The 26,739-nt window shown below is 42.4% G+C and overlaps 1 protein-coding gene across 1 annotated transcript in view; it reads right to left on the reverse strand.

The window, feature by feature from the left end:
- TMEM116 (transmembrane protein 116) overlaps positions 1–26,739 on the reverse strand; it is a 214,677-nt gene that overhangs the window by 60,090 nt on the left and 127,848 nt on the right. Inside the window, exon 4 of the mRNA XM_085634079.1 lies at positions 1,243–1,374. Within this exon, the coding sequence (XP_085490205.1) occupies positions 1,243–1,374 (132 nt within the window). The remainder of the gene's footprint in view (positions 1–1,242; positions 1,375–26,739) is intronic.

Here is a 26,739-nt window from a genome sequence, read left to right on the forward strand (position 1 = left end):
AAACTATACAAGATTGCCTGCAGGATGGCTGAGAAAGTTAGCACTTTTGATCTTCAGATCTTACCTAGAAGGTGGCACACTGTGACTGTGCCCCATGAGCACAGCCCTCTGGGGGCGGGAAAGGGGGTCCTTTGGACCCCCCAGACATCAACTTGCAGGCGAGTGCAGTCACTTACTGCACCCGCCTGTAAGGGGATCTCTAATCCCCTGTAAAAGTGCAGGCGGGTGCCACCTGCACTGTGAAAACATGCAGCAACTGCAAGCAGCCGCTCTGTGTTTTCACATGAATGCACTGCCCTGGGGGCAGCGCAAGTTTGCGACTGCCCTCGGGGCAGCAACTTCACAGGAATAGGGCACACTTTTATTGTTTGCACCGACCCAGCTTTTAATAGGTGCGCCCAGCACAAACAATGAAAATGGATAATACTCTCCCTGGTGGTTGAGCTCAGGTCAATTTAGTGACTAAAGGGGACAACTGTTGCGGTTATTCCTTGAGGTGGATAGTCACCTGCCCCAAATAATAATCCCATTTTTACAAGGACGCTGCCTTACCCCACATTTTCTCCATGCATGGGGTCATATAATTTTACCTGGTCTACTGCCTATGATAAAGAAGACAGGAAAGAGATATATACATTCAGACCGGGTGCGCTGATAGGCCGTCCCCTTCCATGCTCCCGTAAGGTGGCTGATGTGATGCTTCCAGTCTCTGTACGAGGGAGGGCTATTACTCAGAGGCTTTTAACAGTGGCCAGCAGTGTGCAGACCCCAGATCTAATATCTAAAGGTGAGTAGTGTTGGTGAAGACTGCTTAACTTTCAGCCTGCATCTCACCTGTGAACAAGGTGTAGTGTGTATCTGCTCTACAACCTCGAGATTCTCATTATTCTTGTGTGAGGAAAGCCTGGCCTACAGCCAAAAGGGAAGATCTGCCTACCCATTGCAGAGCAATTGTAAAGGGGATCTCACCCTGCAGGGATTGGAAGGAGGCACAGATGTTCAAATGGGATATATTTATCAAAAAACACATTATCTTTTACCATTCTGATACTTTTGGTTCATGGCCAAGGATGAAAATGCCCCAAAAGTCTTCAAGTTAAATCTCAAAATGACCATCATGTAAAATAACTTTACGAATTGTGAGAGATAGGATCCACTATCACATCAAATGTTCAGGACACATTGATTCTATAAATAACATTATTTGAAAATATGAAAATCTGTATCACGACAGATGCTTACCTGTCCTGTGGTTTGAAGGTTGTAGCAAGCAATGTTATTATTTCTGAATGCTTTTCCATAGAGTGAAGCCCCTATGAGCCAGCAGAGGCCTAGGAGCAGGTCTGATACGCTGAGATAGAAGAGTGGTCGCACCTGGAGGAAAGAAGGTTGGGTTACTAAAGATATATACGGCCAATTCAGCATAGGAATTTAACAAGATCTTTAGAGCATGAAAGATTCGAATTAATTACAATCATGTGATACATATACAGCTGAAGATTTCTGCCCTCAAAGAAGAGTGGGATTTTTTTCTATGGCTTATGTTTTATCACATTATGCAAGACTGAGTGGTACTGACCCTCATTTTTACCTATTATATTTGCCCACAAGGCAGATGGTGCAGTGATTTGTAAGATTAAATAAGCTATACAAGATTGCCTACAGGATGGCTTAGAAAGTTAGCACTTGTGATCTTCAGGTCCTGAGTTTGAATCTGTGTAAGGCCAACTCCAGACACACTTTAAACTATTAAATTGAGCAATATGAACACCTGTTATCTACAGCATGTACAAATGGCAGAAGTGCAGTATGAAGCACAGAAGAACTATACAAAAAAGTTATTGTATTATACAATAGTGTAACATTTTTATAGCATTACTGTGCCCGGGGGGTGGCCACTGAAGCACTTGGGACATGGATAGCATGCTACACCATGTAGATGTGTGGTTGGAAGGGTGTTATCCTTGTTTCGATCCTATGTGAGCCCATGTTGTGTGTGCTGACCGGTGTTTATCGTGTTATGGGATGCATCACTTAGCAGTGTGATTGATGAAGAAATGTGAGGCATAGGAATGCAATTCATGGTTTTCAGTAAGCTGGCAGGTTTAATCAGCTCCACAGGTAGCTTTATCATATTTCTTATGGTCACAGTCCACTAAGCTGGTTACTGCACAGAGTTGGTCATTCTAAGATTTTTGGTTTATGGTTATAGTCCTGAGCAGGCATGGGGTGGAAGGAGAGATAGCATGGAGATCTCATCGCATGGACTTTGTTACAGTGATCCCTAATGATTGTCACAGTGAGACGTCAAGAAGTGGCCATAGCATATAGTGAGGGAGGACCTCCTGTAGTGGACTAAACTAAACTAGAGTCCTCTGTTGGCCTGCAGTATGCAGTCGATTTCTTCAGTTATCCCATACCTATTCAGTGGGTGATGCGAAGTTTGTTGCTGTGATAGGCGATAGATGTCACCTGCAGCAGTTCTGTCTTATGTGAGTATACGAAGGGCCAAGCAGTTAAAGGGAATTATAGCCTTTTTGGACTACAATTGGCAGCACGGCCACTGAACTTCATAGCATTAGATTAGTGAGAGACAGAAATGTTATGTATGATTTTACACTGCTGTATAATACCGGCATATGACCTTAATAACTTGAATGGACACAGACTGTTGTGAAAGTGTTTGCTAATGTTAGATTAGATTGTGCGGGTCGGGCTGTTTCATATCTGTGGACTGGAGATTGCAAGGAGTGATTATTTTTTCAGGTTCCATTTCAGGGATAAGGGTTGGTGTAGATATATTAGAAAAAAGCCATGTTTTACCTCTTGTCTGCCCTGTAAGTGCTCCTTTCATGCTCTGAATCGGGGCTGGTAGCAAGTTCCAGAACTTGGCAGCTTGTACTGAGAAACTGGTGACTCCTATGAAATTCATATAGCAAGGCGGTAGGATGAATAATGGTACAAGCCTGGAGAGCAATGTCCTATCTTGTTTGTAAAATAGGCATCATGGGTAAAGTTTCGCGGTATATATTTTTTCAACGGATAAACCAAAAAGACCTTGAGAGCAGCATCCAAATTACTTAAATAATGTGAAATAAAGTACAGAGTGAACAATTTGTGCTCTTGGGGAAAACAGTGCACAAGTGAAGCACGTAAAAACGGAAAGAAAAACTGAAAAAATATTCAAGCACTGGTTACATATAACTTGACACAATCATGACATAAAAAGGTCATCCGTGAGTTTGCTTCTCTGTGTCTTGACTTTAGTTAGTTTAAGGTTATTATCAGGACAGAGAGATCACATACATTGAGATTGCTGCCTGTAAGGAACCCATGGACACGTGGAAGCCAAAGTAGGTTATGTGGCTTATTGTAAGGGGATTGAATCAGGGAAAACATCGGAAAGAGGACCATGGTTATACATTTTATTCAAATCCTCACCGTACTCATGCCAGAATTGATTATATTCTACTCTCAAATTCATTAATTAGGAATTCCCAAATTGTTAAATTACCCCGAGTACTATCTGATCATAATCCTCTCTTTTGCACATTGACTATTAGGCAAACTAAAATAGAGTCTAGTCTGTGGTCATTTGAAAAAGCTTTACTGAATGACCCTCAGTACTGTCTTCATATGAAAGACTGGATACCCAAGTTCCTAGTAGAAAATATTAATAGTACCTCAATAGAGGTTGTTTGGGACACATTGAAAGCAGGGATCCGGGGGGAGACTATGTCATATTCATTTAGTGCAAATAGACGAGAGAAAGAAGAGTTACGGAGGTTACAGGATGAGCTTATGCTAGCAGAAGCAGCACTCATCAGTAACACTAGCAATACAGATACAATTGGGGCTATTTTCAGTACCTTAGCTCAAGTAGCAGTAGCCAAGGCAGCAATCACTAATATGTTCTCAGATAAGGCAATACGGAAAGCCATGGCACAAACAGAATTAATATACGAAGTTAATGAGCAAGTGGGCCATCAATTGGCGATGCGACTGCGTCAACAGACCAATGCTAATTTAATAAGGGAGATTGTAGATCCAGTGGAAGGTCAGTTAAAAGATCCAGAGCTGATCAAGCAAGCATTCTGGAGGTTCTATAAAGAATTATATACCGACAATAATAATAGCGACACTACAGAAATAGAAAGGTATTTTAGAGAATTGTGAAGTTGTAAAGCTTGAGGAAAACATACAGCTGGCCCTAGAAGAAACTCCGAATATGGAAGAGGTACTGACTGCAGTCAAGAATCTCCCTAAAGGAAAGGCGACAGGTCTAGACAGTATCCCTTTAGAGTTCTATGATATATTTATAGATGAAATTAAATACATCCTCAGGGACCTGATCATTCATATCTTCTATGGAGGGGAATCCCCAAGTTCTTGGTCTAAGGCCAAAATTGTGATTTTTGCAAAAAAAGGGAAACCTCCAGAACATTTAGGATCATATCGTCCAATAACTCTTATAAACGCTGACTCTAAAATTTATTCTAAAATCCTGGCTAACCGGATTGCACCAGTAATACATAATGTTATCGTCAAAAGTCAGCACGGTTTTGTTCCTGGAAGATCAACGATAAATCATATCCAGAGGGTTATTACACTTATAGACGGAACAGAAATTACAGGAGATCCTATGGCTTTAATCCTCCTGGACGCAGAGAAAGCCTTTGATAGGGTCTCCTGGCAGTTTCTCTGGAAAACAATGGAGATGGTGGGATTTCGAATAAAGATTATTCAAGCAATACAAAAAATGTATAATAACCCTAGGGCTGTAGTATCTGTTAATGGAAGCCTGACTAAGGAAATCGCTGTCTCTAGGGGTACTCGTCAGGGATGCCCTTGCTCCCCATTGCTTTTTGCAATATATATAGATCCTTTCATTCGCTACCTGGAGAAAAACAATCATATAACTCCTATTATTTTACAGGGGTATACAACAAAAACATTAGCATATGCTGATGATATTGCTATAGTTACTTCCCATCCTATAACAGCAATATTGAATATTGAGGCCGAGGCTAGAGAATTTGGGCGGGTATCAGGATATGCGCTAAATCAAGGAAAGACACAAATTGTTCTAAATCAAAAAATTGTGATGGATGATCCTAGAGTGGTGAAGGGAGCAACATATCTGGGTGTTACAATCTCTTCCAAATTAGAGGAAGCAGTGGAGATAAATCTTAAGCCAATGCTGAACACGATACAAAAAGATCTACGACGATTAGACAATCTCCACCTGTCCATTATTGGAAGAGCAAATGCAATTAAAATGGTGTATTTCCCTAAGATATTATATTTATTTAGGACAATTTGTCTAGAGTTTTCAAACCAATGGTTTACAGCAATAGAACGTACCTTTTCTAGATTTATATGGTCATATGCTCAACCGCGCCGTGCATATAAATATCTTACCCTCCCTAAGGACAGAGGGGGGCTAGCACTTCCCAATTTAAAAAGATATTACTGGTCATGCGTATTACTTTACAGCAAGGAATTATTACAAGGGGGGAATAATATAGAGATACATACCGCCTCAATCTTTCATTTACTTATCGGGAATTCCTGCTATGGCTACCTTTGGAGGCACTTACACGACAGCTATCATAAAAAGGTCAAATTCAAGACTCTTTATAGTTGTTTCAAGGTATGGAAGGCGGTTAAAAAAGTGCTAGAAATAAGACGATTCTCATATTACACTCCAGTCTTAAACAACCCAAATCTCCCAACAATTATCTTTAAAGATAATTGTGTTCATAAATGGCATAATCTAGGAATTATCCAATTAGGTGATTTTTATACTAACTTGGGGGTTAAATCCTTTGAAGCTATGAAGGAAGAATTTGGTTTAGATTGGCGAGATTTTTTTTAAATATCTCCAGATTAGAGACTTCTTAAAGCACAAACCTGGAGTAAAAACACTCTGGGAAAAATCTTTGGTAATAGAGACCATTATACATCCTAAAAAGCACTCGATTGGTGGAGTTTATGAGCTATTGTTAGACAAGTTCCCTGATGATTTAGACAAAACGTCTATAAAGTGGCAAAGCAAACTTGAGATCTCCAAAGAAGAATTTTTATATTCCTATCAGCTAGCACAAACCATTCTTATCTCTACCAAACTTCAGGCACAATTTTATAAAACCTGTTTTTTTCTCTATTATACTCCTGATAAGATTGCAAAATGGGGAACTGGTAAAGGGACTTGCTGCCCGAGATGCAATCTATTTAAAGCAGACCCCATCCATATCTTTGCCTCTTGCCCAGTGCTAGTGCCTCTGATCCAAGATATAGAGAAGTTCTTAACCTCTGTTCTTCACAGAAAGGTTGTCTTGTCACCAGCGGCACTGGTACTTGGGCTGGAAGACTCAGATAATCCTGAGAATGGTCATGATTTTATATTTGCTGCTATGGCTGTTTGTCGATTATGTCTAGCCTCGGCCTGGTTGGAACCGCTACCACCCACATTTCAACAATGGCTAGCCAGGCTTTTAGCAGTACATAACATTGAGACAGCCATATATAGACGGAAAGGTAGAAGAAGACGCGAAAGGGGCTTGAAAATATGGACTCCACTTACACTCTGGCGAGACTTACAAATTTGATTTATTATCATTGCTGTCATGGATCTTTCTTTCTTTTTCTTTTTATTGTTCTAATTGTTTTTTTTGTTGTTTTTTTTTGGTGAGGTATGGTATATACATATATTTTGTAAAAGATTTTCCCTTAATGTTTGTTTATTTAAAAATGATAATCATAATGTAATGTTCATGATATTAATGTACAATATGTTAACCTGTCCTGGGGGGGGGGGAGTAAACAGATATAAAAATTAATAAAAATATGAAAACAAAAAAGGAAAGAGGACCACGAGATAATGTGCCAGTCGGTCAGATTAGACGGCAGAAAACAAATCATCTGGTCATGTTGAGAGATCCTGATAGCAGGCATATTGTACATGAATTGCCGGAGTGGTAACTGGACCCAGCATGGATAGCTATGAGAAATGGAGTGCTCGGGTTGTGCGTTAGTTGGCTGTATTCAGTTCGGGGTGCCAAAGTCCATTAATGGGGGAAAAAACAGCCCGTTCGGCCATGGTGTTGAGTCCACAGGGTTGTAGAAAACTCCCGATATGGAAACAGCCCGAATGAATCGGCGTTTCATATACCCTCCTTTGGCTTCTACATTAAAAAGGCAGTGTTCTGAATTAGTTGTATTTTACATATGATGAAATTGGGGGCACTGTGATATAGCCTGCTGACACAGTCCAGCTTGAGGATGGACTGTAGCCTTTGTTGGTATCCAAGGTATGGTAATAAGCGGTGTAGTGTTTCCATTGTGTAGAAGGGGCTCTTTGTCGTGATCTCTGTCTTTGCAGTGGACGTCATAATCTCTGTTTTTACGGTATATGCAGTAAAGTCTTGACAGATAGAGGTCTTCTAGCCATCCGTTTTTAGACCGATATATTATGTGTATAGTGGTGAGGTGGACTGATTTGTTCAGGTCGCTTAGGGGGTTTGGTTGATGGTGAATAAGAGAGGAGATATGATGGACCCCTGAGGGAGGCCAAAATGTTGGGTCAGAGAGGCTGATGTGGAAGGTGGTTTGGCCACTAAGCTTTGTCTGTCTTTGAGTTATGAGGCAATCCATTTCAAAGTATTTTCATGTATTCCAAGATGATGGAGTCTTTGTAGTAGCACATGGCGGACAGTGTCAGATGTCGGTGATAGGTCCAAAAGTAATAGGGCAGCCACTCCATACTCCAATACTGTGAGTTTGTAGGCCCCCCAAATCAATAATTGATTTCTTATATCATGCATTTATTTTTAAGTGTTAAAGTAGCATTTTCTTCCAAATGGGGCAGAGAATCAAACTCCATAATTACCCCACTGCAATCACAGTTATAATCTAAAAGATATAGAGGAATGCACCACACATTTGCCGAAAGCACTTTAGCCCCTCCTCAGCAGTATGAAGAGCTATATGAATGCAAATGAAAAAGAAGGTTTGATGTAAATGGAGAACCATAGCCAAATTTTAAAAGTGCCTTGAAATTATGTGATCCAATACTAATACAAAAATATTTTCTAAAACGCACAGCTACCTCCAAAGAGGTGTCCCGGCGCTAGCAGCCTAGGTCAAATGAGAGCAGAGCTAGATTACAGAGTTGAAGAGAAAGGTTTTCAGTTTTTTTCTAAAATTTACTTCCGAGGAAGCATGTCTAAGGCTAGTAGGAAGGGCATTCCAGAGACCAGCAGTAAGGAAGGTGAATGATCTTCCTCCTCTCCTTGCTTTGCGCACCAGAGGAATTTGAAGTAGCCTTTCGCAGCTGGAGCTCCAGGAACGGGATTGGGAGTAGGATTTAATTCTTCTTTTTAGATATGCAAGTCCTCTAAGATGCAAGGCTCTAAAGGCTAAGGTGAGCACCATAAACTGGGCTTGCTTCGTCACAGGCAGCCAGTGAGGATGTCGGAGATGAGGTGTTACTGATTGAGTGACAGTAATTTTTAGGTTCAATCTGTCCGGGGCAATTTGCACGATCTGCAGGCCACGCAGTAAGTAAGCATGCAAACCCAAGTAAAAACTATTTGCATAGTCTAATTTCAATGTCACTAAGGCATGAACGATGATCTTACGAGTGTCCTTTGGGACAAGGTGAATCATTCTTCTTAAAGACTTATGGGTGGCGAAACAGCTGGCTGATAAAGCTTTTACTTGGGGAACAAAGGAAAGGTCTAGCCAAAAATGACTCCAAGATTCCTAGCAGTTAGTGCCAAGGAAGGGGGAGTCCCCAGTTCCGAAGTGCACCAATTGCTAGCATCGTAACAGCAGCTAGTACCGAAAAAGAGGACCTCAATTTTATCAGAGTTAAGCTTGAGGAAATTGTTGCTCATCCAATTGCCCACTTTTAAAAAGTTAAGGACCAACATGTCTTTCTCCTGAAAGGATAGAAGTAATTGTGTGTCAACGGCATAAGAAATCACCCTAAAACGCCAAGTGATTTCCTCCTAATTACTATGTAGCCCAATGGTGCCACTGAAATATTACAGCTTAGTAAGGGAGGTATCAAGATGTAGGACATAAGGGGATGACAGGCAATTTTTAACTGTGTACGAGCTGACAAAAGTAGCAAATTGAGTTGTTGTAAAGCATAGGCTATGCACATAAATCTTTGCGATGCAAGGACTGTCTTATGGCTACATGAAGAAGTGCCCTCAGACTTAAAACACCGCTGTGACGAAGTAACCTGCCCGCTGAAACTTAAATCATGCCCTTAGTGTGCCCCAAGGAGGCCCCTCAACACGAAACTATATTTTATGGACAAGATCTCCGTTGGTTTCGAAGTTAAAATAGTTATGAAAAATCCTTGAATGATTTGTAGACTCTTACCAAAAAGCAATGGAAGCAGGGCCCCTGCTTCTTCAACACCATTGCTACACACAAGAAGCTCATGCTCTCGCTCTGAAATGTTATCTTCTGTCTAGATCTGGAATTGGCTGCCTAGAGAGGAAGGGAAGAGGTGAGTGGAATGGAGAATTGTTAAGAGGGAAGTAATGGCTGACAGTGATGCAATTTCATTTTCCTCAAAAAGGTATGGATATGTTGCGCTAAGAGGGATGGGAGGTTATCTTGGATTGGTAATGTCATGCCTGTTCAATATTTTTTCGGATTGTGGGGCAGGTGCTGAGTGCCCCTAGAACCTCAATCTCAGATTTTCGGGGTACTACACCAACTTTGGCATGGCGCAGGAACAAAGAGAGAAGGACATGTCCATGGGGTATTTGGAGATGTGTAGTGGCAATGCGTTTGATGCTGTGCCCGACACTGGCAAGGAAGGTAAAGCAAAATGCAAGTTTTAAAAGAAAAAATACAGACTGTAAAACTGGTGGATAGCAGAGAAAATAAGTTTTAGCTTCAACAATTTTTATTTGCTTTTACTGAGATAAGTACATTGCTTGATTAAGAACATGTGATACAGCAAGTATATATTGGGTACATCAACAGAGATGATCGGAGCAATACTGTACGATGCCTTCACTCCACTCAGTCTCAAGTAGAACTCCCTACCACCACTGTTTACCACTTTATCTGCTGTATCTCTGGACTGATTACCTATTTCTGAGTGGAACAATGTACCAGTCAAACGCTGTCATTTTATGAGGGTTTCACCGATTGCGAGTTCCTGTGCAAACGCATTGCCTTCAACACCACTTCCGCCCATGTTGCTAGATCCCCCTTCCAAGAGTTCAAGCGTAGCAGGCAAGTCACCTTCCACTGCACCGAAATTTCTTGTTAGTGACCCATGAGACATATTATCAGGAAAGAGTTCAGGTGTTTATAATTTTGCCCACTCCCAGTCCTCAGAGGGCAAATTTGTAATTGAAACCATTTTCAAACTCTTTTTTTTCGCTATTAATCTTAATTTATCAGGGATTGTCGTGAAGCTTTGGCCACGGGCCTGCAAGTCATATTTGTGGCAAAATACATCATGTGCCACCTAGCTCCATTAAACAAGTAGATGATAGTTTGCCAGTCAATATACAGAACATTATCATCTGTTCCATTGGTAACTCATTAACTAGGCCAGCTATCTGCATCAGGGAATTGCAATGAAACAGCTAGAAAAGATGCAAGGCACAGGTAAAATCTACAATGAAACCCTCTCGCCACAAGAGTCACCCTCATAGTCTTATGCATGATGTATCAGTGTCCCTGTGATTCAGCCCCACATATTTAAAAGGACAAAATTTAATTGGATGCCGAAGATTGCGATTTGTTGGCACCAGACTCCGGGCCTGATTTATATCTTTGTGGAGAGGAAATTCTCTTGCGAGGGGGTCCCCTTCCCTACTAAGACTATGGTCCACCCTCCCAGTTCAAATGCTTTGATGACAGCAGAGACTACTCTGTCTCTGCCGTGGCCAATCTTCTCCGATAGAGTAAGGGCCTTCAGAGGTTTAGCTATATGTCCGCCTTCAAATTTAGATGGGCGGACATTTAGCTGTTTTACAATGCCCATCACTGCCAGGAAAACACAACAGTAAGGGGCAATGAGAAGTGCTCAGTGCCTCCCTCGCCATGGGAGCAAATAACCCGCTTTTGGATTTTCTTTTTGAAAATAAAAAAGTACATGGTACATTTGTCGTGAACCTCCGTCAGTTTGACTGAGCTGTAGCAAACATTACAATGCATTGACAGGAACTGCTGTCACAGTGGTTCCTGCTAGTGCTTGAAATGTCCGCTGGGCATTTACTCCAGCGCCCTGGTGGTGAATGGGCCGACTGCCCAAAAAAATCAGGCCTTTAGAAATGAACACCGTTTAAATAACAGTCATGCTTCTTGCCTAAGAGAATTCAAAGATTTTTTCTGAAATCTCCTTATACTAAATTAATATTAATTTTCAATCCAAGCAATGTTGTGAACAGCGCGTAGACAGATTCTACATAGTGCACTCTGTTCACTATGTCATTTGTTCAATCTTTCACCGGTTTTGTGAATTATAATGCTGCTCTAAAATTTGTAAGAGATTGTGTATTGTCTGTGTGCTGCTGTATCCCGGTTGCAGGAAAAACTGTTCTTGAAAAGGAATTTTAAAATAAAACAATTCTTGAAAATGCAAAGCTATTTTCGATGCAAGTGTCTGACTTTTCTTTAATGTAGGCATCATTTTTGTAAGAATGTTTCATAATTCAGGAATTTTGGAATTTTTTCATTGTAACATTTTCTAGTTTTCAACTGTGTAGACACTGCAGTACAGATGGTCGTGTTGTAAATATGTATTGAGACTGATCTGGCCTTGAGACACATATACTGTATTTTAATATTTGATTCATTACTTTGAAGGTTCAATGTTAATATTGTTTTAGAAATCAGTAAATAAATGGAAAACATTAAACATTTAATACCTTTGTAAATAAGTCTCTCGTTTTGAATGTCAGAAGTATTCTATTATTACTAATTAATGTTCAGTCCAATGAAGCTTGCAAGGGTAGCATGGATATCTAGTGGGGAAGCATATAGCGAGTTCGCCGTTCAATCTCTCATGTCAAACAATGCTCTGAAGGGGTTGCAAGCAACAATTATATTGCTGAGCAAAACGCTTGTGTTTTCTGAGCTTTGCAGCACACGAGAGACAGCCTAGTGCACAGATGACAGGCTGTGGACCTGATTCACATAAAACCTCCACCCTACCGCAGTCATTGGGGAGTATCAGTACTCCGAGCAGATTTCTAGTTGTGGACATTCCCCCTGAGTGTGGAGATTCCCCCACGACTGCGGAACCTCCGCCACGAAAGCGTCAATCAGACCCTGAACCTTTAATGATAGCCACTCCATTTCTCTGAAGGAGTTTTTCTCAGATCACATTGAACCTAGGGCGAAGCAGTGAGGCAAGGCTAGGCGGCAGCCTTGGGTGGGCGCATGACTTTAACTCCAAAAAAGCAGAAAGCGGATGGGGAGGGAACAACACATTGTCACTTGGCTCCTACTAAAAAAATCCTAGCCCGGCCTCGACAAGTGTACTCTAATTATCTTATTTCATCCCAAGCACAACTTATACAACCTTAATGAGACAAAAAAGAGTTTAAGGAATGGCACTGACGAGTGGTAGAGTGCATGATTTATAAAGTTGGCAATCGATAGCACTTGTCAGTTCAAAATGGGAATCATTGGATAATGCATACGAAAAAGTTACCTATAAGTACAGTTCTAGAGGATTGGTATGTTTCATAGATTCACATGCTTTAATTTCCCAGACGTTATGCTGGGAGCCCTTGGTAGTCAATGTTGTAGCACAGTTTCAATGCAGCAACTGGCATAGAAAAAAACTGGACAAACCTTCACAGGTATTAATCAGTACATTCCCTTCACAACTTCGGAAGTCTAGACAATCAGGTGAAGGGGCTCGGGGCTCCAACCCTCCTCGGAGTCTCCAATAGCCAGAGTGTCATAGCTTGTTATAGAGTATATCAGCCCATCTACCTCAATACACCGAAGTGCCGACGATTAGGTGGAGGAGCAGGGATCCAACCCTTCTCAGAGTCTCTACAGCCAGAGTTTCATAGCTTGTTATAGTGTATACCAGCCCATCTACCTCATTGCAGCCAGAGTCCAGACAATCAAGTGGGGGGGATCCAACCCTCCTCGGAGGGTACACAGCCGGAGTTTCATAGCTTGAACTAGAGTACTCATGAACGTGGAGGGGGATAGGCGCATGCGAGTTAATTAAAGGTATCAATGCTGCAGAACAGTAGTTGCAGGTAACTAACTTTTTCTTCTGCAACATTGGATCTTTCATAGATTTACATGCTACCACTGTGTAGTTATAGTTAGGACCAGGCTATCATAGGAAACTACAGCCAGGCATTCCATGAATAATCTGGGAGCCAATTTGAGGCCGAATGGAAGTTCTCTGAAATGGTAGTATGTTCCATCAACCGCAAAACTGAGGTATTTGCTATGACTGTGATGTATTGGCAGATGTGTCATGTAGTTCCTAAAAGTAAATAGGATCTGCACGTTTACACAACATAAACTGAGGGATTGGTCTCCAGACTGATTACAGACACACCCAAAGGATATGTTAGCCTTTAGACCAGCTAGCTCACAGTGCCACCATAAGCCCCCTAACCTTACTAAGGAGAGAATAGTTTTTGGCAACTATCAAACATGACAACCCTTGATCCTTCAGGGATCGTAGAAACAGTACAGTTCTTTTCGCCCAGTCAATCGTGCTCACTTAGTCTCAGAGAAATACACAGAATACACGATGGGGACGTTTTCAATAAGCATTTATCGAACCAGCATCATTCTGGTATAAAACATGTTTTATGCGACAATCATTAGACAGAAGGAAATGTATAAGATTACACGCACCATCGGAATACATAAAAAGGTAGAATTATCCCCTGGTGCTAAAACAGTGAATATATGCAGGCATATATACATGACAGCAATCAAGCATACTCCTATGATGCAAACCTTACCTAAGTGTACTTAGCATGTATGTGGGTGTAAAGCCAAGAATCCCCTAGGAAAGAGTCAACGCCATTACCTGATGGGAGAAAACGAGGGACCCCATATTGGTCTTGAGTTGGACACCCTGCAACAACTGCATGTTTTAGCTTCTGCAGGCCGGGACCTCAGTGTCTTGTGTCAGCGTGGAAGCTGGCCCTCTGTCATTCTGTTGGTATGGTTCTTTTTTACCATAAAGATAGCCTCGGGATTCCTAACACAATCGATATGTTGTGAGTTCGATTATGTAAATAAGCCTTAATCAGTACCTGCAATCATGCAAAGTAATTCTTTCGCCCTTGGATGAAGATGACCATGACTTTTATACAGAGTATGTTAATCCTGTTATGTACATCATGTGCAGGGACTTTTTAAAGAATCCTCATGCATAATAAATGAGGCTAGTTTCAAGGAAACTGATCAACATTTATTCAACAGTTAACTGGGTAAAAGGTCAGTGCTAGAACCATTATGCAGAGCAAGGTAGGACAAATGTAGGTGAAAGGTCGTGTAGCTACTTGGGCCTAGATTGGTGTACATAACAAATGAAAACATGCATCTTTCAGTTCTTTTTATGCCATGTAGTTGTGATTGTTTATGGATCGCAACACATTCAGTGGATGTCTGTTTCTTTACGTATTTGTTAAGAGCCCTTATATATAAAATGAGCCTACATTCACCATTTTTTAAACTGATTTTATTAACATGGGCATAGCAAATATCTAGGATCCCTGTTTCTACATTCACCATTCTTCTTGTGGATAATAAAATATTCTTTAGCAGAAACCAATGTTCCTTTCATTGTGCTGTACTGGTTCTATTGCAGCCTTCATAATAATTTTATTTAGCTTCTCTTGAAGGCTTCCAGGTGTTGATATTGTTCTCTTTCTGGGGATGAATTGGAAGCATTGTAGTGAAATATATTGCATATCCCGGCTGAACTCCATCTAGGACCCAGCAATCCAATGTTATTCTTTGCCATGCTGGTAATAAGCTCACCTTTTCTCCGACCGGCTTAGATGGTGATGAAGTCAGAGAGCTTGGAAGTCAAGTGTGTAGGCTTCTGTCTTGACCCTTGTTAGTGGAAAGGCTGCTTAGCTTTCACTGTTGTCTTCTTCCTCATTGTTGTTTATTGTAAGCTGTGGTTACCTTCAAAAGGATCTTGATTCCCCTGATTGAAAACAGCTTTGGCTGTACTATTGCCTCTGGTACTACGAACATGGCTGCCTCCTCTGCAGGATTCCTAAGGATTTAGCCATATCAGTGTTGGTTTCAATTGTCTCTGAAACTTTGTTAAGATGTTTCAGATGTTGCTCATCAACGGAAATATCCATAACTCTTGACTGTACATCCGGTGGGAAAGAGGGACACCATCTTAAAATGGATCCAGTTGCCATCCCTCTAAAAGCAGTGTTGGAAGTCTCTAACAACATATTTTACTTGCCACCTGCAGCCTTCTGGTAATTTTTCAAGATAACTTCATAACGTGACAGAATGGTCGTTCCGCTGAAACTCTTAATAGACGTTGCTACAAAAACATTGATTCTTTTGCCAATCGTGACCAATCTCTTACTATCTTTATTAGTTGGCATTACACATGGTGTTGCCGGGTTGCGCAGTCTTCTTTGCACTGCTGCTGAGATGACAAAGTCATTCTTGACTTGGTTGTTACAACATGGAGGAGGCGTGCTTTGTATTTCTTTTCCAGTCTGGAGATAAGAGTTAAAACTGTGACAGGATTTCTCATACAGGAAAGGCCCTCCTCCCACAAATACTCAAGAAGAGGAATGGTTTAGGTGGAGCTTTTATTCTTGTCCTTAAATTAAAATAGAAACAACTATTTCCACAATGATCGTGGATAAGTTGGATTTCTGGGCCTCTCTATCCACTAGCATGTGAAAAGTATGTATATAATATGTGTGTATATGCCTAAGTGGTGATACCCACTGATTGCAATGTCTTAAGCAGGATGTTATGTTTAATTGCATCAAATGTGGATGGCAAGTCTAAGAAGACTAACTACAACCTTTCTCCTTTATCGATGAGTTGTCAAATCTTATCTAGGGCTGAGAGAACCACTAGTTCAGTTCTGTGACCGGGACGAAAGCCAGCTTGTTAGCGTTCTTGAGGGTCATTCGATTCTGCAAAGTGCTGAAACTGATGCAGGGTCTCTTTTCCATGTGTTTTGCCCATATAAGAGCCAACATTTGCATCAAAAAGAAATTACAGATAGCGAGTTACCAATTCCTCTTCTTCACGGCCAAACCCCACATACGCAAAGCAGATTTGAGTGCTACTGGGCAAACCATGGTCCTCTCCCAGCTGGGTGAAATCAATGCTGTGCTCACAAGGATCAAGATTCAGCACTAGAACCAATGGGAAGTATTCTTCACTCTGCTGCGTGTCTCATCAAGGATCTCAAGAAATGCCACCACTTACCTCCCACTTCCAATGACTCAGTGTGGCTGAGACTTAAAGGCCACTTCATTCTCAAGACCTGCTGTAGCACATGCAACGCACTGCGCATGGAATGAGAGAGAGTTTTCTGGGATCTTGTGCCTGGCACTCAAGCGCACTCCCTAAACCCTGACCTTCTATGGTGAATATTTACATTATCTAGTTACCCAGTACACAGAGTTATTGTCAATGTTGACACGTTATTTGATGCAGGTTGGGTATTTTAACATACAATATTGTTTTATGCCACTGTTGAACGGCTGTACACTGATGGCGCAGTTTCCACAAAACATGCTGGCTTTGGCTGACGCACTATTGCACATTTAAATAAGTGAATAACAGACTCCAGGGCAATTAAGTATCCCCTTCCCATCCCTTCAGCTGTTGTGCTCAGCTAGGTCACACTCACACAAACACACTCTCCAATCACGTAATACATTTGGAAAGAGCCTTCGTGGCGTGCTGCTAGACTGGTAAATGCATCAGCACCGTGTTTTTTTAAACCCTACAGTACCTTTGCTTATTTTAGCCTTGTTAGTTTACCGCCCTAAGCAATGAACCCTTCCCGCAGGGTGCTCAGAAGGCCCCATGTCACCAGGCACCACTTTTCCTCTCTCGAACTTTGCTTTTACAAATCATTGTTTTCATGCCCAATCATCAATTAGTTCAACTAAATTGATGGGATACTGCAATTAGGAGACTGCACCAGTGTGTTAAATGAATATCCAGGGTTAAATGGAATTCCAGTGACATGGGATCATCCGGCTACCCTTCCTTAAGCACTTAAAAAGAAATGCTTTAACGAGCTTTTGAAGAATGTGATTGCGGCCCTCTATGTTAGTGTTGCCTTTCTGCATCGTTTCTCAATGATATTCACCGTTAACACTCGTAGGAAATAACCCTCTGTTTTGTCAAAATCCTGAATGATATGTTAATTAAACAGGTGCCACATTTACAAACACGCAGGAGGTTACCGTGTCCTAAAATGCCAGCTACAATTTGAACTACTGCCATCAGAAAGACACCGAAACCCTTAATCCAGCACTAAACCGTGTTTACGTGCGCTTGAAAGATGAAAGACAAGTATCTCGTCTGAGTCAGACCCTGCTGTCCTCTAGATCAGGTCTTTTGTTCTGTGTATTGGGGCTGCTGCCTCTGTGAGACTAATACCAGTTTCCTAGTTGTGGAAATGATCTGTGTTCAGACCGTCTGTCTCTGTTTAGTAAATCTCTAACTCCGCAGGAGTCGGTTGGGTCCTGCAAGCATCAATGATGCTTATTGGATCTGTTGGGAAACATACCCAGGGCGACGATTTAATCAATTAAATTGAGTGCTTATGCGTCGTCGCCAATGAAGTTCTTCTAACCCCATTATCCTCATCGGCTCTGCTGCGTCCTCTGGTGCAACAATTTAAGTGCAGACATTACAAGGCTGTAGTCAGGATTCCTTTTTAAAATAATTTTCATTTATGTTGAATGACCTCTAGTGAATCGTTTTTTTAATGTTCTCTCTGTTACAGCTGCCTACTGCTTGTAATAAATTAAATCTTGATTTTCTCTGCACAGACTAATGGGCTTGTTATTATGAACCACTACTGTATACATCAGAAATAGGCAGGATAAGTGCATAAAAGCAATACTCACAGAGGGGAAAATACATTTAAAAATTCAAACTCTAATGCTTTACTGTTGGGTGGTTGAATTTCTTGCCGCTCTGATAATGAAAACGTGGTTCAAAATGTATGCACTGCCTGGGTACCTCAAATGTCCAGGCACTGGCCAACATTTCTTGAGAACATTTATAGCGATAGAAACAAGTTCGACTATAAGCACAGGCCTGATATCGCTGTTTGCTTTGTGGCTCTGTTGTATAGCTCCATTGCTGGGATGCAGGAAGGCTGATATGAGAGTTGGGCTCTCTGGTGGATGAGCAGTCCTGGAAGCTACTGAGGTAGCACAGCAGGTTAGGTGCTCGCAGCAGAGATCAGTGTTTAACCTGTAAGTCGAAGTCTCAAATCCTGGCAGTTCCAATTAATATTGCTTTTGCGTCAAAGTCGATATATTTAGTGTCATGATAGGCATCTCATCTACATATTACCTGCCTCACTCTAAACAATCTCGAGTCATATCCTGGGCTGACGTCAGACTGCATACAACTCATTTCTCATTATCGCACGGGCATAGAGTGAAAATGGTGCAAAGCGTATGCCGCTGTTGTGCACCATTCAACAATAGTGGAGTCATTATTATTGCTGAAGGCTTTTAGGTGGTCTGAAATTTGAAGGGTTGATAGGCACAGCCCGCTTCTTCAGAGGTTAAGATAATCAACATTTACAACTTCTGTGTGTTTTTTCTTCATGAAATATCAGGAGTCCATACAGATTCTAAGGCTTCACAACGCGATGCCGAAGTCATGTAAGCACAGTCAGGAAAACCTCCTGCCACTGCCATTTCTTTGAAATGACCTAAATCAGTGAAAGACATGTCGGTTTCCAAAATGTAGCTTCCAGAATGTGAGAATTCTCTAATTATGAAGTGAAATTATCAATTCAAGGAGAGACAGGAGTACATCATTTCTAACCCCCACTGGAGGTGCACCCACAATGCCCTTAAGCACACACCCTTACAAAATGAGTTGCTTTGATGTTGTGCAAACACTTGCAGGACGTTGCCCCTCTCCACAATTGTGAACAGTATGGGGGTAATTTAGAGTTTAGCAGATACAGGACATCCACCAAAAATTGGGAGATGTCGGATCCCCCAGTCGGCTAACGATATCAGTGCTCTTCCAGCTGTCTGGATCCGTAAGAGAAGAACCTCACTACCTTGCAGGACAATAAAAAATTAGCTAGCATTCGTGCCAAGAATTTTCAATTCTATTAAGGACACGGAGGCGAGGATTATGCTTCTCTTTCTTTTATTTGCTACTCACAGCAGCCAATGAAAATCGTTTTGTATGCAAATAAAACTACATTTCCCATGATGCTCGTCAATACATCACATCCTGTATAGCCCTATAAGAGCCACCGTATCTTGTTTCTACTCCTATTTCTTTGCTCGAACCTTGACGGTCAATAACATTAACAATTTCAGTCCAAAATAAGGAACATAAGTCCCAACAATCATCCTCCAACGTGGAAGAACCATAACCAAACTGGAAAGTTTATGTCTTCTAAAGCAGAAGTACTTCTGCTCCGTCTTCTTTTTCAGAACCTGAAAGGAATGAGACAGGGAAAAACCCGTAACTTCTGCTTATACAGAATAACAAGTACATTTAGGTGGGTAATTATTACCAACATTGTAATAAAACCGGGTGCGATAATCCTCGCCTCTGTGTCCTTAATAGAATTGAAAATTCTTGGCACGAATGCTAGCTAATTTTTTTTTCTATTACAGGACCGGAGGCTTTGGATTATGCTAGTTTAACGCTTATCAAAACGCAACTACAGCTATATCACCACCGGTATATAATAAACTGTTTAAATGTAGAGTGAGAAAACCAATCAGCAGATCTTAAGCTGTCTTGAACAGTAGAAATCATCATAAAATATTGAGATGCCATGGCACCATGAACAGAAGGTGCCCCACACATTTGGGTATGAATACCGGCTTCTGTCATAATGGACTTCAACCACCTGGCTATAAAAGCCGCAGACACAGGTTTAAAAGTTTATGTAATGTGATCACCAATCATGTCGAACATCCTTCGTAAGCCTTAAGGCATTGAACCCCACATAATTTGCAGTAGCTGGAAAGCATAATATGTAACAGTTCTTGACAAGTTGTAGTACTGACATTAATACTAAATGAAACTCCCTCTGGAGTAGATACTGTATCTGTAAAACCCAGGGCTTTCTCGTCGTAGACACACCGACAAGTATATAAGTTTAGAAACATAGGTTGGACGATAATTGCTGTCGACATATTATTAGTTGGCAGTTTATCAAATAAGGAAAGAACTATAGAAACATCCCACAGAGGGGAATATTTTGGTTTGGGAGGTTTCGCTACCCTGATACCTTTCAATAACTAACAGAATACCGGTGCAAGCCAACCGGTTTGCCCACTATCTGAGGATGACCTGCTGAAAACGGCAGAAAAAACGTTGCGTACCGAACGATACACCAATCCCTATAACAGAATTTCTGATAAAAACATTCACAATTTGGGGAAAGTCAGCCCCCACAGAAACCACGTGTTGTGTACTTACCAACAAACCCAGCATTCCCATGTTGAAGAGTACCGTGTGCGATTGGAAGGGCCCAGGTTTGTTAAATGGATGCCTGCAACGTGTCCGAAACCTGGCAAGTTCCCCTTGGTGCCGGAAACCTCTATGCCATAAAGGATAATTGCCCCTACTGAGCATCGGGCGCTACCTCATGAGGACCCTGGAGTATCGTGGAGGGGCACGGAGAACTCTGAGCAGGTCGCAGCCCGTCTCAAGGAATACTGGAAACCAAGATGGAGACTTTTATAAGCGAGATGCTAAGATCACCTCCGCTAATTGACGTGATATTTGTATCCGCTCTCCGACAAATGGAATGAACGGAGGGAAGCATAGTTCAGTCCCACCGACGGTCGTGGGACAGGGCTTTCATAGTTTTTCTAATGGATCCGGTCTCCAGCTGAAAACAGCTGTAACTGACGAATCAGTCCTGATGCTAAAAGGTCTGTCAGACAAGGACCCTGAAAAGCCTACAACCACTGAACTTCTTTCGGTTGAAGCAGCCAATCGCTGTAATCTTGGAGATACCTGGGGTACCACTCCGCCACAGAGTGCTATTGTTATGGAATGTATTGACCTAACTCTGAGACTGAGGCAGAATGCGAGAAGTCCTTCACTATCTCCACTTGTAAAATGACCTTGTACCTTTTAACTTGTTGATAGCTCTCACTGCCAAGATATTGCGCAAGTTGAGTAGGATGTGGGAAAGGTTCCGAAAATGAATGGAGCGGGCAGGGAAGAATGTTTGATAGGGGATGCTAATAGCACCATAACTCTGGTAGGCGCCCGAAAGGGAACTGTCTGCATGGATAACACCGGTATGAGCTCGTTTTGGAGATCCCTTAATTCGGACCGTGTAAGACCTAGTTGAGCTGTGTGGGAGGTCATTATCAAATCAGAAGTCCACCGTCCGAGACGGGCAAGGAAACTAGATAATCCTGGAAAGTTCTAACCCAAAAAACACAAGGATAACGAATTTATAGTCGGAAGCGGCCATTACATATTGTATCCCCAAAGGAAAAGGAAAGTTGTGAGGCTAAGGCCTATGTCTGTGCTAAGATGAATATATATATATCTCCATAAACACGACCCGAAGGCTGCCCTGTTCTCTAGGGGAGCCATCACCGATGTTAGTAAGTTGGGGAAGCACTAGGGAGTTGAGGTGAGCCCGAAAGGAAGGACCAAATACTGCAACTATCTATTCTGTAACGACGGAGGGGAGGAAAGATGGCGAAACTGGATGCCCTCCTTTGAACGCTAGCATGTTATGAATTGGTTGAATATGTTGGAAAGGGAGGATTTTTTATCAGTTAATAATAATGATGGCCGGCTAACAAGGCTTGCTACACAGTGCTAGAGACTGTAAGTTCCAAGGCCCTGTTGACGACTCTAGGACGGGGATATCCAGAGTGTCCACAAAGTTCTTCTAGGAGACTATTCTGCGCTCCTTTAGAATAGATCACATCCTCCTTATATCTCACCCATGCAATGCTTAGGGGTGTCTGTATGTAATATTGTAGTGCAAAGCACAAAATCATGGAGGAGTAGAGGGGGAGCCAACCCTATGCACACAAGAAGTGAAAATAATGTACCAAGCTCCTCAGCAATGCTGTAGTCTAAGTCATTCCAGCCCACAAGGACGTAAGAGCCATATATAAATATCAGGAGCAGTGTGCGTACTCCAAGGGCCAGCCTATTGTTGCAGCCGGGAAGGCGTAAAAGGAAAAAACTGCTCCGTCTAAAGTACGAGGCATTATAGCCTCGGAGCAAACAGGGGACGCATGCGATGTGCGTAGCTCAAACGTCCGAATATATCTATATATAGCCCAATTGGGCTATGCATCTCGGAGCGTGATCGGCTCCATCCCGCACTCGGCAACTAGGGAAAGCCTTTGGCGGGTAAGCGCGAAGCCGCACAGTGAAAAGAAAATATTTTCTGACATCTACCAGAGAAAGTACCTTGCATAAAATTTTACTTCAGAAACAACATTATTGAAAAACATTATTGAAACATCAGGATTTGAACAAATAACCTTTAGAGTCAGAGTCAGATACCTTAACCACTACATCACAGTGACTCGTTAGGAACGCTGCCGGCAACAGCACGGTATCCCCGCTCTCGAGGGAGAGTCTTGATTTTATGTCCAACCGGGCCAAATCTGTGTAATGACATTGCGCTTCTCCGCTCCCGCAGGAGCGTCTTTATGCTGAGCCCGGAACAAAATTACGTAGCGCTATCATGCACACACAACCCACAATGCAGTGGAGCCATGAAGCGCACATCGCGGAATCGCGCATGTGCTACAACAACACAAGGCGCACATTGCTAAGCCCCAACTCAACGTAATGCCTGCAATTATGTCGCCAGAGCAGATCAACGACAAACCATAGCGGGGAAGCGCGACCTCAATTAGGCCTGGGAAAAAACCCAATAATTAATAATACATAAACCAATTAAGCGCCGTAGAAATACGTAGCCCAAATCCGACTGGAAAGTAGCCCAATGGGGCTACGCACATAAAAACTGTGGGATAAGCAGGCTCTGGGTGCGTCTGGCTAATGAGGGGAGCCTCAGTGCGTTATAATCACCTAATGATCGCCGCCGAAGACAGCGCGGTACCAGGACTCCAAGCGGGAGCTTGAATGAAGTTGGCCAAGCGGGCCACGATGTTCGTTTTCATTCCGACATAGGCGGGAAATTCAAAGATGCTTTCTTTAAGTACAAATGCTGCTGAGGACAGCGGAGATCGCCGGCTCCCAGCGGGAGTCTTGCCATGAACGAGCGCGTGGGCTAAGTTCTGTGTAGGGCTCCCCGGTCCCAGCGGGAGTGCGAGACCCCCTCAGGCGACTGAGCCGCAGTAAAACTTTTAAATATAATATAATGTGAGCTTCCCTCCTGGAACCTGGTTGGGATTCGAACCTGCGTCCTTCACATGTATAAATGCCGTGTGTAACACCTTGTGCTATTGCTCCCTGTGGTGAACAGGCAAAGCAAGCCAAAACAAAGCATGAGTAGCGCATTTAAGTAATAAATAGCGGTGCGTGCCTGATTAACATCTAACGATCGAAGTCCTTCGAAGGCAGCGTGGAACTCTGAGATCAGCGGGGAGTGAAACAGTGCCCGAGCGGGCCGCCCGTGTTAATGATGTGCCCTGATCCCAGCGGGAGCGCACCACAGATCAAGCCGCTCCCAGCGGGAGCCTCTCAAGACGCCCGCAGGCTAGCGGGGAGTGAAAACAATGCCCGATGGGGCCGCCCGCGGTAATGATATGCACTGCTCCCAGAGGGAGTCTCTCAAGACGCCCGCAGGCTGATAATGGCACCGCAATGCAAGCGCTAAAGCAAGAAAGCATATGGCAACAGAGCGCGCAACCTGAAAGGAAGATATAATCGTCCACAGCGCAAAATCGTGCACATGTGCAAAACACAATTATTCAAACGTAGCGCGATATAAGCCCAAACATAATTGCAATATCGTCAAAAAAAGGCAATTTAACAGTCAAAATGAGTCATAAATCACATTATAATGTTTTGAGCACTTAACTTCCTGCGTGAGCAGCAAAGTAAGAGGAGTAGAAACAGGATACGGTGGCTCTTATAGGGCTATACAGGATGTGATGTATTGACGAGTATCATGGGAAATGTAGTTTTATTTGCATAAAAAACGATTTTCATTGGCTTCTGTGAGTAGCAAATAAAAGAAAGAGAAGCATAATCCGAAGCCTCCGGTTCTGTAATAAAATTAGACTGAAGACCCATTTAGACGAGCAGTCACTGCCAGGCGTCATGATCTAACGTGTAGGGCTCCCAAAGCTGGCAGTAGCATTATTCGCCCCTAGACTAGGAGGGCCGGGCACACACAGAACAGATGCAGTAAGCTTTCCTGTTAATATCCACATAAGCAACAGTCATTGTTAATCAGGGCTACTTCCTAGTGGGGGACGAGTCCTTTAATTAATGAACACTGACTGAGACTAATGTGCATCAGGGCCAGTGCTGTAAATGGAAAAAAAAATAAGTGCAGGTACTCACCAAATTGATTTGTGGACTAGGGGTGTGTTTGCAGGCGGGGCTATGGGCGGTGCTAAGGGGGCGTGTCCAGGAGCACATATTTAATTTTATTGAGATTTTCTTTGTGTGTAAATGTACGTAATGATACAGAAGCCTTACTTTTTTCTTCATTATCACATATGATCGTATATTCAAATACACAAGTTCAGGATGTATGCTGTACCGTCAAATCTTGTGTTAGATTTAATGCACTATAATGTTGCTTCATTCATAAAACAAAATAGGCCATATATAATGTACACATGAGAACTGACTTCCTTCTTAGTTCACTAGTGGCATTGTGGTCATGGTGGGAGCTCAAAAGTTTCTAACTTCACTATCACTTTTAATAAACTCCTCTCAATGCGATGATATAATCTTATGTACCAAGGTAAAATGCTTCCACATGTTAAAGAATACACTTATTATTATTTAAATGTTAATGTTTTCAAGGCTCGATTTATGTAAGGGCTCTTCAAGCCAAGCCGGACTCTTGATTCGACTGACTTTCTATCCTTGTTTATTTGTTGATTTGCCCACCTCTGCCTCTCCCAGAGCCACTCCATTAACCCTAGAGAAAATGGCCTCTTAAAAACAAAATACAGTTGTGTTGAGACACTGCAGAAAAAGCATATCTGCACTGGGGAGAGAAAGAGTGGCCTAGTACTTGCTATAAGCGAACCCTTTTACATGCGCTTCACGCCGGACTGTGGTAATACAAGGCTTTTCGGGATGGAAACTATACATTTGCTGTGCTGAACACTGCAGACAACACTAATGCATGCAAAATCATGCACAGTGACTCACGAGCACCTATGCACAACGAAGCTTGAGAAAATATTCTTGCTTTAAAATAGTGAACCTGATTATCATTGTCAACATTTGGTAATGGAGGAATGGGCTTCATTGATTACTTATTTGCCTGTACTCTCTGGAAGCTGTCTCAGCCCGGGCTGTCACACACGAAGGGAGGGGGGGGGGATGCCTTTTGATCCCAATGGGCATTGCGCGCCTGGGTCTGCTGCCGAATTAGCACAGTGCAAGTTATCACTCGATTATCAGAGTGCGCAACTAAAACAGGCCAACTCGTTGTCAGCTGTGTTGCTCTTCTTTCAGCACATACTCATTTCCTTTCTGCGTTGCTGACCCTTGAGTACTGGTACTCTGTTTGGCCAAGGGAAAGTTCCGGTACTCGAGGGCAGAAAATTCAGAAGTGCCGGTACTTAGTACCGGTGAGTACCGGCCCCTTCAAAGCACTGATCAGGGGATATTTTATAGCCGCAGAAAAATGGGCAGTTAAGTATGACTGTGAGAGAACTGCCAACGCATGCCGTTTGTGTGCAAATTAGATCTTTGCAAGAATTTGTGATGGGAGCTTCGCAGCTCTGCATGTGATCTGCTTGAAGGCAGCATATTCCGTTGGTGTGTCCCAAGCATCCTTAAGTTTTAAAGCTTTGCTCGATTGTTGCAGAGCAGACAACCAGGAAGCCTCACTATGGAGAAGTCTTCCCATTTCCTGCCTACACATTTGGGACATTGTGTCGGGTTGAGCAGCTCTCAGCCTCCAGCTTTGTCGAGCCACTGGCAGAATGTATCGCACAGCACTGTTTTCCTGGAGCTGCAAATTTGTCCTGTTTGCTCAAGACGATGGATGTGCCATCAAACAAAAATTTATTTTTGCCTGTGGTACACATAATTCCTGCACGTTCCTACACAGGCTTAGCATCAAGCAGAGTAAAAGATTCTGACATATGTCTGGAGTGCACTTCAGGCCTTTATGGCGTAGGTTTGGGGGTGTAAATCTTACAAGTGCATACAGAAGCGACCCAGCAAATACAGGGAATAGTATTGATGTTTGTTCACAGAATCACATGCTCCACTTTAACCCATCCCAGACTTCAACCTAGACACGCCCAACATGTCACACAACAGCAACTCTTAACTCCGTCTTATCTTTGTATTGACTCACCTCTTTACCTTTGCCACACA

The sequence above is a fragment of the Triturus cristatus genome, chromosome 11 (assembly GCF_964204655.1).
Source record: "Triturus cristatus chromosome 11, aTriCri1.1, whole genome shotgun sequence".
Classification (NCBI taxonomy): Eukaryota; Metazoa; Chordata; class Amphibia; order Caudata; family Salamandridae; genus Triturus; species Triturus cristatus.